General features: G+C 48.6%; 1 protein-coding gene across 1 annotated transcript; it reads left to right on the forward strand.

Annotated features, from left to right (window-relative positions):
• The first annotated feature begins 11,409 nt into the window (after positions 1–11,409).
• LOC146036491 (E3 ubiquitin-protein ligase RNF183-like) lies at positions 11,410–12,528 on the forward strand. The gene is made up of 2 exons (XM_083160479.1): positions 11,410–11,428; positions 11,753–12,528. Exons 1-2 carry the CDS (start codon positions 11,410–11,412, stop codon positions 12,526–12,528), a joined length of 795 nt encoding a protein of 264 aa, XP_083016605.1.
• The last annotated feature ends 410 nt before the right edge of the window (positions 12,529–12,938 follow it).

Consider the following 12,938-nt stretch of genomic DNA (forward strand, 5'->3'; position numbering starts at 1 on the left):
ACATAAATAATGTACTCTTTTCCCTCCCCCTAGTGTTCTCCCCCCCCCCCCCAAAAAAAAAAAAATCTTTTACAACATTGGTGGCTAGCGACACCCACCAAAAAAAAAAAAAATGAAATCATTGGTGGCTAGTGGACCCCCCCCCCCCAAAAAAAACCTTAAAACATTGGTGGATAGGGGGCGGGGCAGTGACGCGGCGAGCCATGATTGGCTGGCCGTGGCCATTTTGACATTTTTTTTTTTTTTACTTCTCCCGCTGCCGCCGAGAGGTGAGGTGGGGTTCGGTGGGAGTGGCGATCGGTGCTCCCACTGGTGGGGGAGGGGGGTCAGGGGTGCTGGCGGGTTTTGCGGCACAGTCGCGGCGGTGTCTGCAGCATCCTCAGTCCCTCGGCCCTGCTCATCTGCCCGCAGCCATACATGCGGGAGATGAGCAGGAGCTTTCTGAGAGACTGCTCTCAATTGTCCGGCGCGTCCGTTCTGAATCTTGGACAGATGTAAATTTACAAGCGTTTTTAGGCATTTTCTGAGTGATTTGTTAAAATCGCTCAGAAAATGCCTGAATATCGCGCTGTATGTGTGGCCCATTAGAATCCAATCCCAAGCTTTCAAGTTTATTTAACAGTCTGCGATGTGGGACAGTGTCAAAAGCCTTACTAAGGTCTAGATACATCTACAGCCCCACCTTGATCTACTACTTTAGTCACCCAGTCAAAAAAAGTCAATAAGATTTGTTTGACATGATCTTCCCCCAATAAACCCATGCTGTTTCAGATCCTGTAAATTGCTGGTTTTGAGATATTCTACAACTCTTTGTTTTAAGAGTGTTTCCATCAATTTCCCTACTAATGATGTAAGGCTCACTGGTCGATAGTTGCTTACCTCTTCCTTGCTTCCACATTTGTGCAGTGGGACTACATTCGCTGTTTTCCAGTCCTCTGGGATTACTCCAGTAGCTAGTGACTGGTTGAATAATTCTGTTATTGGTTTTACCAGCTCCCCTTTAAGCTCTTTTAGTATCCTTGGATGTATCCTATCTGGCCCCATTGATTTATCCCCTTTCAGTTTTGTTAGGACTTTCTGTAAATGTACTTGTTTCTCCCAAATTTTTCTGACTATACTTGCAACTTAACTGTGGCCCCTTCCCCTCTCTTTCAGCAGTGAATACTGAGCAGAAATAATTATTAATATGATCTGCTATTACATTGTCCCAGTTTACCCCCATTTTAACCCGCGGTCGACACAACAACAAGTTGACATGACAAAGATCAACATATGGAAAGGCCGACATGATTTATTTATTTTTTGGGACTTTGCTATTAATAATCGGAGACCACATGGATGGAAAAGTGATCCGTGCGCAGCGGTAGTAGAGCGGGGCACCTGTCTCGATGCTGATTGCGAGGGCTCACCGGACAATACCTGCAGTGTATATATCGCTCTCCGTTAGGACGCAGATAGGCGGAGAGGGCCTGGAGTGCTCAGTGTGTTTGAACAAGGAATATCAGACTTCTGCTAATATTTGCTCAGTAAATATCAGCAGCTCTAACGAGTTTGTGTCACAACAATCTCAGGACCCAACTCTCAGACATTTCCTGATGGCTCCAGTCCAGCTGCTGCTTACCGTCAGCGGGAGGAGTATGGGTCCACTTGTCAACAGGAAAATGGTGGACAGTCATAAGGTAGACCACTATTGGTCGACATGCATTTTTTGTTTTATTTTATTGGCTGTCAATGTTTACAAATGTCGACATAGACACTGTATAAGTTTATCATGTCCCAAGTTGCTGCCTGTGATGTAGTTTTGTGCCCTTACATATATATTTGAAGGGGGGCACAAAACTCCATCACAGGCACCAACTGGGATGTACTTACATTTGTAGAGACACCCTTCCCCCTCCCACCGCCAGTGTCTTAGAGAGGGGTGGGGCACTTTTTACCCAGGGCCCGGTCTGCTTGAAGGGCCCGGGTCCCCCCGTTGCATGGAGCCGGGCAGTGGGGAGAGAGATGACAGACTACCGCCGCAGCACAGCCTCTCTCCCCAGCTCAGCACACGCTGCTCAGTGCCGTGTGCTGAGCTGGGGGGAGAGAGAGCTGCAATGGCAGCCTGTCATTTCTCTTCCTCTGTGTGCAAAGCCACCCGCACCCTGCATCCCGCACAAATGAAACCCCCCCCCCCCCCCACTGGGACATGACCACGCCCACTCCCAGAGGCCCCACCCCTGCCAGTGACCACACCCCCTGAGCACTTTTGCTGCTGCGGACTGAGCCTACATGTCGCTGAGCCTTCCCTAACAGGTGCTCCTAACTTGCAGTGCATGGATGACCTCACCTATGCACCCGTGCACTGCATCCCTGAGAATGTTGAAGTCTCTGTTCTATCAGAGGCTTCAGCAGCTATGTGCATGGCACTTGATCGCGATCTACAAGCTGGCCAGCCCTGGTCTAGGGCTTGTTATGGGTTATCGGAATTGCAGAGAGCCTCCCAAAAATCGGGTCCCCCTTCAGGCCCCCGGGATGGTGGGCAATCCTCCCGCATTGGCCAGGCAGCCTCCGCACCCTCCTTCTGTGCTGCACTAATTACCGCTTTTCTCAGGTCCGCGTCGAGGGGTGGGGCTAAATTATGCAAATTCCGCCATTGTAGCCCCTCCCCCAATCTGCGGACCCGCAAATTGCGCTGTTTGACTGTCATGGGGGCGAGGCTTGACGACATCCGTCCGCCCCCTGACATACTACTATTGGGTCTCCTCTCCGGGCTTCTCCTGGAGAGGAGTGAAGAAAAGTCGGCAAGTAGGGTTATGGGAGTGTCTGGGGTGTGTTATGGGAGTGTCTGGGGTGTGTTATTGGAGTGTCTGGGGCGTGTTATGGGAGTGTTTAGGGTGTGTTATGGGAGTGTCAGGGGTGTGTTGTAGGTGTGTTTGGGGTGTGTTATGGGAGTGTCTGGGGTGTTATGGGAATGTCTGGGGTGTTATGGAAGTGTCTGGGGTGTGTTATGGGAGTGTCTGGGTGTTATGGGAATGTCTAGGGCAGGCTTGTCCAATGTTGGCCCTCCAGATGTTGCGAAACTACACATCCCAGCATGCTTTGCCACAGTTTTGCTATTAGAGAATGCTAAAAGTATTGCAAAGCATGCTGGAATGTGTAGTTTCACAACATCTGGAGGGCCAACGTTGGACATGCCTGGTCTAGGGTGTGTTATGTAGTGTCGGGGGTGTTATTGGAATGTCTGGGGTGTTGTGGGTGTGTTATGGGAGTGTCTAGAGCATGTTATGGGAGTGGTGGGGGCGTGTCAGTGATAGCAGCTTCATCCCCAGATGCACCACTGCACAGTAATACTAAGTCCTAGTCGGACGAAGACGCTGTACCTGCCATTGGACTCCAGCAAGTTTACACAGTGCAGGCGATGGTGGTGTCTAAGGATGCACTGGTGGTGAATTGGCGCTAATGCTAGAGCCGGCCCTGTGCGCTGAATCTTCTAATAAAACCATATTCTATCCATGCTACAAGAATATAAAGGGGTCTGTGTACTAAGCCGTGTATAAAAATAAAGTGACAGTCAATCAGCCCCTAACTGTCAGGTGACTGGGTTTGCAAAGTGGCAGTTTGGGGTTTGGTAACTGCTACTTTATTTCTCCCCTCGTTATCACTCTCCAAGGTTTGATAAATTGTTTTGTTTCTTTGCTCACTTATGTATTTTGTAGAAGAAAAAAGATAACTCTTTTTTTGGGGGCACTAACTTTTATTAGAATTCTAGATATAATTTCATATTGTTTGGGGGATAATACAACACACCCTACAGTGAGAATTTTTTGGGAGTAAATGGGCTACTGGGGAAGAGGTTGTGGCAGTGGAAAGGGGAAAGTAGATGTATTTTTTTGTATTTCTTTTTAATGCAGGTGGAATTAATTTAGTATGTGTCTTTCATAACAGTGTAATTGTTAAAGCCAACACATTTATATAGATAAAACTCAAAAAATTCAGCAAAATAGATCAATTGTTCAGGGAATTCCAAGGAACCCCACGAATGGACAATCTGACTACAAGAAGCTGAAACATTCACCATATTTATATTTATATTTATATCTATATAAATGTGTTGGCTTTAACAATTACACTGTTATGAAAGACACATACTAAATTAATTCCACCTGCATTAAAAAGAAATACAAAAAAAATACATCTACTTTCCCCTTTCCACTGCCACAACCTCTTCCCCAGTAGCCCATTTACTCCCAAAAAATTCTCACTGTAGGGTGTGTTGTATTATCCCCCAAACAATATGAAATTATATCTAGAATTCTAATAAAAGTTAGTGCCCCCAAAAAAAGAGTTATCTTTTTTCTTCTACAATATATGGTTATCCATAACTCAGGGGAGCACCACCAACTATTACATGTTTAGTATTCACATGTTTATTTGCATACAAGTTGGTTTTATCATGGTAGCGATTTGAGAGTCAGTGCAAGTCCAAAACCCCTTCTTTCCCTCACTTATGTATTGCCAGGCGCTGCGGAACCCTTATGGCACCACATAAATAAATAAATACACCTGCCGTAACATGTGACAAGTGGCACTTACCTGTCCTAGCGATGGAGAAGTGATATCCTGCACCACCTTGTCCTAGGCTGCCACCTGCTGTCCAGATGCTGAACTGCGGACTGTCAGTGGTAAATGTAATAATGCTGCCCATACACTTGTGAGATATTGCATGCAATCATTCGATTTCGACCACATCTGGCCGATAAATCGAATGAGTGTATGCATTTTTAAGGGGACATTCGACTCGATGCGTGGGCACGCCGGTCGAATGTCGGGTCTCAAGATCTTATGTGTTGCACATAATATCTATTGAATTGCAGGAGCGATCACATGTGTTTTTTAACCACATGCGATGCTCGAATGCGTCAGAGGGATGCCCAGAGTTTAAACATTTCTGCCACCACCGCTGCCACCCGGTAGCGCTTCTTGCGCTACATAACGCCACCCACTGCCGACCCTCTTCCAGCACCCAATGTGCCATCTCAAGATGGCATGCGACATTGGGTGCTGCAAAGGGGGCACTTTAGCACCACAAGATGCGATCAGGTTCGATGGACATCGCACTGCGATGTCGCATCGAATCCGATCGCTCAAGTGTATGGGCAGCATAACATGTTGAGACTTGCTGGCATCGGCGAGATCCTGGTGTGCATGGGGCCTGATTCAGACATGGCAAGTAGATAGCTGCCATTCAGACAGAGTGAAAACCCGCCCCGTGGAAGTCTGCAAGTGAATTGTGAATGGATCGATATTCACCAGCAAATCCATACGCAATTCCCTCAGCAAGCAATGTGAGTCTGACGGATCCAGGCCGCCACATACATTGGACGGCTGTCAGCATGCTGATTGGTGGGTGGCTGGCGCTATCCCCCAATCAGAGTGCAGCCTTCTCTACCTGCCTCCCAGCCTGCAGCCTAACAGTGAGTGGCTGTCAGCATGCTAATTGGTATGGAGGCATGTAGACAGATGGTTCCCATGATTGGTTTCCATAAATGGGTGGTTAGGGGCCCTAGTGCATTGCTTTGTCCATGGCCCACTTGGCACTATAATAGCGGTGATACTTGAAGTAGGGGGAGGGGCTGGTATTTGGTGGAGGGGGAGGGGCTGGCATTTGGTGGAGAGGGGAGGGGCTGGCATAGCGTGCTCTCCTGCATGTGAGCCCTGCTGGGCTATAGAACCCTGGGCACAGCACCCAGTATTACTATATAATGAGCAGTTGGTTCTCAGCTGAGGTGGACAAGCATTTAATGCAGACGTAATACACAATATAACACTTGTAGCACGATTCCTAATGGAAATTAATGAAAAGATCAACTAAGAAGAATCAATAGAAAATCATGTTGTAATAATACTAATCTCTTCGCTGATACATACACATGATACATAAACCAGAGGGTAGTAACGCACAACAGATTGCGGTGCTTTCATGTCTCCCCAAAATAACAGGTCCCCCAATTTATATAATATCAGATAACGGCTCCATGCATTATATTCCAGCTGAGGTCATAGGTCGCGTCATTCATCTGTACCTCTGCATTGATTAGTGCTAATGCCCCTGTGTTGTATACAGATTTATATGACATTTATCCGCAACAAGCTTGCGATCCCCTTGTGTTTCTGTACAACAGTTGCTGTGTCAGTTGCTATTAGCAACAATTGTACACAGATACAAAAAGCAACATTTGCCATTAAACCTTTGACATAGAAGCTGGAGATGGTGTTAGTAGATAGTGCAAGCCGTCCCCATACATACAAATAGCAACACGTGTTCCAAGGCTACAAATAGCAACGTCCAACACGAGCTCTTACACTGTTATCTAGTGTGTGAGTAAAGGTACAAGCAGTGTCCACACAATACACCACACAATGCCGACGTGCGCTGTGTTAGTGCTGACACACGGGAACAATGGACGGCACCTTTACCATAGTCAAAGCAAATTCTTTAATCATTTTCCAGGGTAGAAATGAGATATCGCTACAAAGAGAAAAATCCCTGCATCACTCTCTCTCTCTCTCTCTCTCTCTCTCTCTCTCTCTTTATCTCTCTCTCTCTCTTTATCTCTCTCTCTCTCTCTCTCTCTCTCTCTCTCTATATATATATATATATATATATATAGAAGTCTAACTACTCCTCACCTCTATGAGGTGAAGTACCACCGCTGACCAGTGGTGTAACTTAAAATTTTTCTCCTCCAAGCCAAAAAAGTCTCTAGCGTCCCCCATTAATTATATATTTTGTTTCCCACATGCTCATTGCCAGGGGTTTCTTGCTCATTGCCAAGGGTTACATGCTTGTTGCCAGGGGTTCCATGCGGTCACATGCTCATTGCCAGGGGTAACATGCTTATTGCAATACTCAGCATGAAGGGAGGCACAAACAGTACATGGGTGGCTCCAGCTGTTCCCGCCCACCGGAAGGTAGCGGTCCCATTGATTAAGGCTATACACAGCGCCTATTGGCTGCTGTGTAAAGCTTTAACCAAAGGAGCACTACCATGAGTCTCATGACGCGCGCTGCTGGGCCCGGCGCCCACACAGACCCCGCTGACGCTCGCTACCCCAAGCGGCAGCAGGGGCTGCCTTACAGTAGTTACGCCACTGCCGCTGACCATTAGAGGCCACTCAACAGACCAAATTACTAATGTCATAACGGAAAGTGAAAGCAATTTTTGCAGGGGCACTGATCGGTTTCAAACTTGCTGGATATGGAGGGAGAGAGCTGTGAAGACAGAGATTGGAGGTAGGAGCAGATAGGGACTGGGGGTGGGGTGTAGAGATTGTGGACTAAACACTGTCACAGTTCTAAGTGACACTGGATGAAGGTCAACCCAAACAAAAGGTCATCATGGACCCCCAATAAGTGTACCGATTCGCTTGTCGTGCGGAGGTGGAATATTTAAAATCCATCCAACTGAACCATCACATGATCAGTCACATGATCAAGCTTCGCCGCTGTCCAGTAAAAGGCATCACCCACCACCATATAGAAATCTAAGCATTGGCACGAATCTTACACCGATGGAGGCACAGAGGAGCGCCAACAAACTGGGGCTGTTATATTGATATTTGGATATAGGAAGGTCCGAGTGCGATAATAGTCAAAATCAGGTATAGTCGGGACAGGTAACCCCAGAGTCTCTGATGGCAATCTTGTGGAGGGACCAGCGGGCATTCCCACCAAATGTGGAACAATGCCCCCTATCCTGATGGCATCAATTTCACGTCTGGTGATCCAATGATTCTGAGGAATGAGATCCTCCGCAGCCGAAATCGTGGCAGAGTTGGGGACAAAGTGTGCCAGAATCTGACCTCCGGTGATGTCAGCTGCCCGCCCCCCCCCAGCACTGACGTCCTGACAACCAGTGCTTACATGGGAACGCCCATGAAACGCTGTGCGTTCCCATGGGCACGACTATCTGCCGCCGCCCCCCCGGCCGGAGCCTTGGGTCTGTTCGCCGTGGCCGCAATCACCCCGCGTATGCACAGAAATGACCCTGCACATGCACATACGCCCACCATCGGTCCCCGTGCTAATGTTCTGGTCCGTGCGAATTACCCCTCATGTAACCAACCATGCAAAACAAGTTTCCAGGAATGAAGAATATGAGGCGAAGCCGTTCACCACACATATGAGCAACTGGGAAAACGCCATCTATCGGTTAACCCACTACTATTATATACAACGCCGCTACAGCAAAAGTCTCCTTTTCATTCGGACACACCATATATATTATACCAGATAATTGTAATGACACTTCTATATGTACAATGTTAGATATGTATTTTTATTGCACTTAACATTGTAACAATTGTATATTGATCTCATGTACGAGGGTGGATTCATAGGTTCGTTTTCTTTCCCACCACGACAATGCCCCATCTCCCTCATTGTTGCGGCCAAATTGCATGAATTGCGCTATGAATCACTGCCGCATCCACCGTACTCGCCCGACTTGGCTCCCTGCGACTTCTTTCTGTTCCCTGACCTGAAAACGTGGCTTGCGGGGAAAAAAAAAAATCACAGCGCAATTCATGCCATTTGGCCACAACACTTCCGGATGAGGGACCTGGTGCATTGTCATGGTGGAAAAAAAATGAACCTATGGATCAATCTGAAATTTGGTATGGCGTTGTTTGAAAGATGCTAGTACACGATAGTAATACCAACTTTCCTCAGCAGCGCCACCTGTCTTCAAACACAGGTACTTATTGATCCACCCTCGTACCTAGACTATATTTTATAAATTTGGACTAAGCTTCAATAAAATAAAGTAAAAAAAAAAAAAAAGAATATTAATACTTATGGCCGACCATGTGACCAGCTGGTGTCATGGTGATCATCCCGCTGTCATGGTGATGGAGGCCTGGAGCTGCAGCTCCATCCGACCCATTGTTAATCTGGTCCTGGAAATACCAGAATAACAGGTAGATGGCTGTCGGATATGCTGGAAATGACATACCATGACAACAATTCAGCGAGAGCACATAAGTCTAGACGGGAGTCATGTCTACATATGGCAATCACCTCTACAGAGTAAGCACAATGGCGGACTTGTAGGTAATCCATCAGAAACCAGGTGACCCAGTAAGACGGGCCGCGGCCCGTCCCGGGTTCCCAGGCATGAAAAGGGGGTTATGTACAATGGGAGTAAGAGGAGATGCCACTGCGGAAAATACTAGGGTTTGTGCGCACAGTGACAGGCCGCCGCCGGTGATCTGAGTAGGCCATTCTGGAGCACCACGGAAGTAGGTTTAAATGGAGGTTTGTGGAGAGAGGCTCCGGGTCCGACCTTTGTTTCTCACTAGACCTCCTGGTCTATTCCAGAATCCTACTTACCACTGTCGCCTGTTAGTGGGAATCATAGACAGCATTTTACCCCCTGGGAATTCTCTGACACTGGGACCAATTATCTGGGACACTGGGACCCTTCACATTGTTAAGGAATGAAGATAACAAAATCAGAGCCGCCATCAGGGGGGACAGCCGGGACTCCAGCCCTGGGCCCGGACAGAAAGGGGGCCCGGGACTGGAGACTATGCCGTATAATGTACAGTTCCCATGAAGCCATGTAGAGGTAGAGTAGCACAGCCAGTGGTTCGGACACCAGAGGTCTCACCCGGGATGATGGTTGATTAGAACACCGGCATCTGTATTCTGACCATTCTGTCATCCGTCTGTATTCCCCCAACCCTACACCTATGGCCTGCTTCTGGTTAACTTGCAAAAGTGAATTTTCTCTCTAATGTACAAAACCATGCTGCGCTGCAGGTGGGTCAGATGTAACATGTGCAGAGAGAAGTAGATTTCGGTGAGTCAGGATAAATACTGGCTGCTTTATTCTTACACTGCAATATAGGTCTCATTTTGAACACACCACGCCCAAATGTAACTCTCTCTGTACCTGTTACATCTACCCCCCTGCAACGCAGCATGGTTTTGTCCATTAAAGATAGAATTTGCTTTTGCAAGTGAGCCAGAATCAGGCCCCTAGTGCCTAACACTTCCCCCTAGGTGCCGATCCCTAATACTGCTTTCAGATCACTAAACCGGGTCCGATCCTTTCACACTACGCCCATTATACACATGGCCACCCAGGTTATCCGGATATGGGTCGGGTCGACATGGCTTAGGTCAAACATGAAATGGGTCGACATGTTTAAGGTCGACATGGTTGGAAGGTGGACACATGCATTAGGCAGTGGCGTAACTATAGCTCCGCAGCCCCCGCGGTGGCGGGGGGCGCAGAGAAATTGGGGGCGCCGCCGGGGGGGCTGCGGGGCTATAGTTACCCGCAGTCTGCGTCTCGCCCGGCTCTCTGTCGGGACCTTCCTGACGTCACGGTCCCGGCCGGCTCCTGCTGCAATGAAAACTGACAATTAGAAAATGGCTGCCCCCATACTGCAGACAGTTTTCTGTCTGCAGTATGGGGGCAGCCATTTTCTAAGAGTCCGTTTTCATTGTAGCAGCAGGAGCCGGCCGGGACCGTGACGTCAGGAAGGTCCCGACAGAGAGCCGGGCGAGACGCAGACCGCGGGTAAGAAGGGGGGGGCAGGTTAGGTGCGGCGGGGGGGCGCTAAATAGTTAGTTACGCCCCTGGCATTAGGCCAAAAAATGGAAAGGTCAACATGGGTTTTTCTTTTCTCTTTTTGTCCCAAATGTCAAAATGGTCGTCATGGACATGCCGCGTCCCCTGGCATGGCTCACTGCGCTCACTGTTATAGTCTCCCACGACGCCCTGCTGGATGGTAGGCCATGAAATACCGCCTGTCGGCACATGTCGGCTCAATTTTTTTTTTTTATTAATGTTGACCTTTTGACTGTCGACCTAGCCATTGTTGACCTAATGCTTGTGTTGACCTTCCAACCATGTTGACCTATTTAATGTGTCGACCTTCAGTGGTTGACCAGATGCATGTTGACTTTATATGTGTCGACCTAACAGCAGTTATCCGCTGTGGTGCTTTCACATTGCACCGAAAACATTGAAAAACCCCAATGTAAAACACGGGTCAACCATTTGTGTGTCGTCATTTTTGTGTGTCGACCGTTTGAATGTGTCATCCTTAAGCAGTGTTAACCTTTCAACCGCATACCCATCTTGGGCGCCCCTGTGTGGAAAAAGCCACCACCTTACGCTGTGACGTTAGGAGAGTGACATATTTGTATATTTTGTGCATATTTGCATTGGAGATAAATGTCCCCATTGAGTGCAGACCGGGGTGTGACAATGAGGCACTACACACCTATGAATGGAACGGTGGAGTAGGTGAGGCTGCGAGGCGAGCCGTCTGTCACTGTCAGTAACGTGATCCCGTGTCACTGTATGAGTGCACGCCAACAGTGTAAGTAAATATTGTTACCAGGCACAGAGGATGCAGACCTGTGGAGCAGGTAATTAAACCCTGAACTGCCTGTTCCGTACAGGTCTCACCCCATCACCCCGGTACACCGGTGACAAAGGGGTCTCCTCAGGTGCAGATGGACCGACAGACGGCTGGGAAACCACGGCCATGAGTTGGGTTCTCCCTAAGTGACGGTACAGAGAGAGGAACTGAATGGGCTCCAACTATAACGCCGCTCACTTCCAACCCCATTGCTCCATGAATTGCTGGTCCTTATAATGCGGTCTTGGCCACGCAGAAGAGATCTCAGGTACGCCAGAGAGAAGGTCCGAAGACTGCGGTTAGCTCTGCTCCTGGAACTTTATTTCCTCAGTTGGACCTAAGAGGGATCTTGTTTCTCCTGGGGTTCTGAAGGCCACGGAGAAGGACGTTGATTCTCCTGAGGTTCTGAAGGATACAGAGAGAGACCTTGTTTCTCCTGGGGTTCTGAAGGATACAGAGAGAGACCTTGTTTCTCCTGGGGTTCTGAAGGCCATGGAGAGGGACCTTGTTTCTCCTGGGGTTCTGAAGGCCATGGAGCAGGAATGCGTTATCCCGGAGTGCCCGATTTGCTTTGCCAACTATGACAACGTCTTCAGAACCCCACTTCTGCTGCCGTGTTCCCACACCTTCTGCATGGAGTGCCTCTGTAAACTCTGCGTCTTCCAGAAGGAGCTTCAAACGTTCTGTTGCCCCATGTGCCGGGCTGCTGTCACCATCCCGTCAGGGGGCATACCTAAGCTACCCCCGAACATGAACATTGTGTCTCAGTTCCCGCCGTGGATGGGCCAGCTCCAGAACGTCTGGGTGGAGGGGTCCAAACTGTGCTGGAAGAAGGAGCATGGCCAAAGCTTTGTCAGGAACACCAAAAACACCTTGTCCCATGTCCCACCAGGAGAAGAAGACAATGTGGTCATCGTGATCTATCTGCTAGGTCCTCCTCAGTCCCACGGCTCGCAGCCGGTGGACCTGGTCGGGGTTCCACGCCAGACTCAATACAGTCGCTGCAACCTATTTCTGCGCAACTATGGCTGCGTCTTGTGGATCTTCATCTGCTGCGTTATGCTCTTCTTCTTCTTGGTGTTTTTTCCCATCTACCTGCGCGTGTAATTCACCCGTACATGGACCACCTGCGGCCCTCGGCGTTACATGAGGGCCCCATGTTCCTGCACAGTCATGCACCAAGAGGGGACATTCCAGGACATTGTGGCTGCGTCTCTAGTGATGGCGGCTTATCTGCGATGTATGATGACACGATTTATGATTAATATCCAATTACAGACTGAGACCCTGAGAATAAATATCACATGTAATATAAAGTCTGTGTCTCTGCCCAGATACGGTGTAGATTGGCTATTGCTGGTGTTACTGTAACTAATACCACACGTGGTACCCGTGGTATGATCGGGGTCAAGCTGCAGTCTGTCTTATGACACAACGTGGCAAGAGGTCTGTGCAGACTGGAGAAGGCCATGATGTAAGGTGGTACTGTCCTAAGGCTATCCTGCTCCAGCCACCAA

Source organism: Crinia signifera, chromosome 9, assembly GCF_055691185.1.
Source record: "Crinia signifera chromosome 9, ASM5569118v1, whole genome shotgun sequence".
Lineage (NCBI taxonomy): Eukaryota > Metazoa > Chordata > Amphibia > Anura > Myobatrachidae > Crinia > Crinia signifera.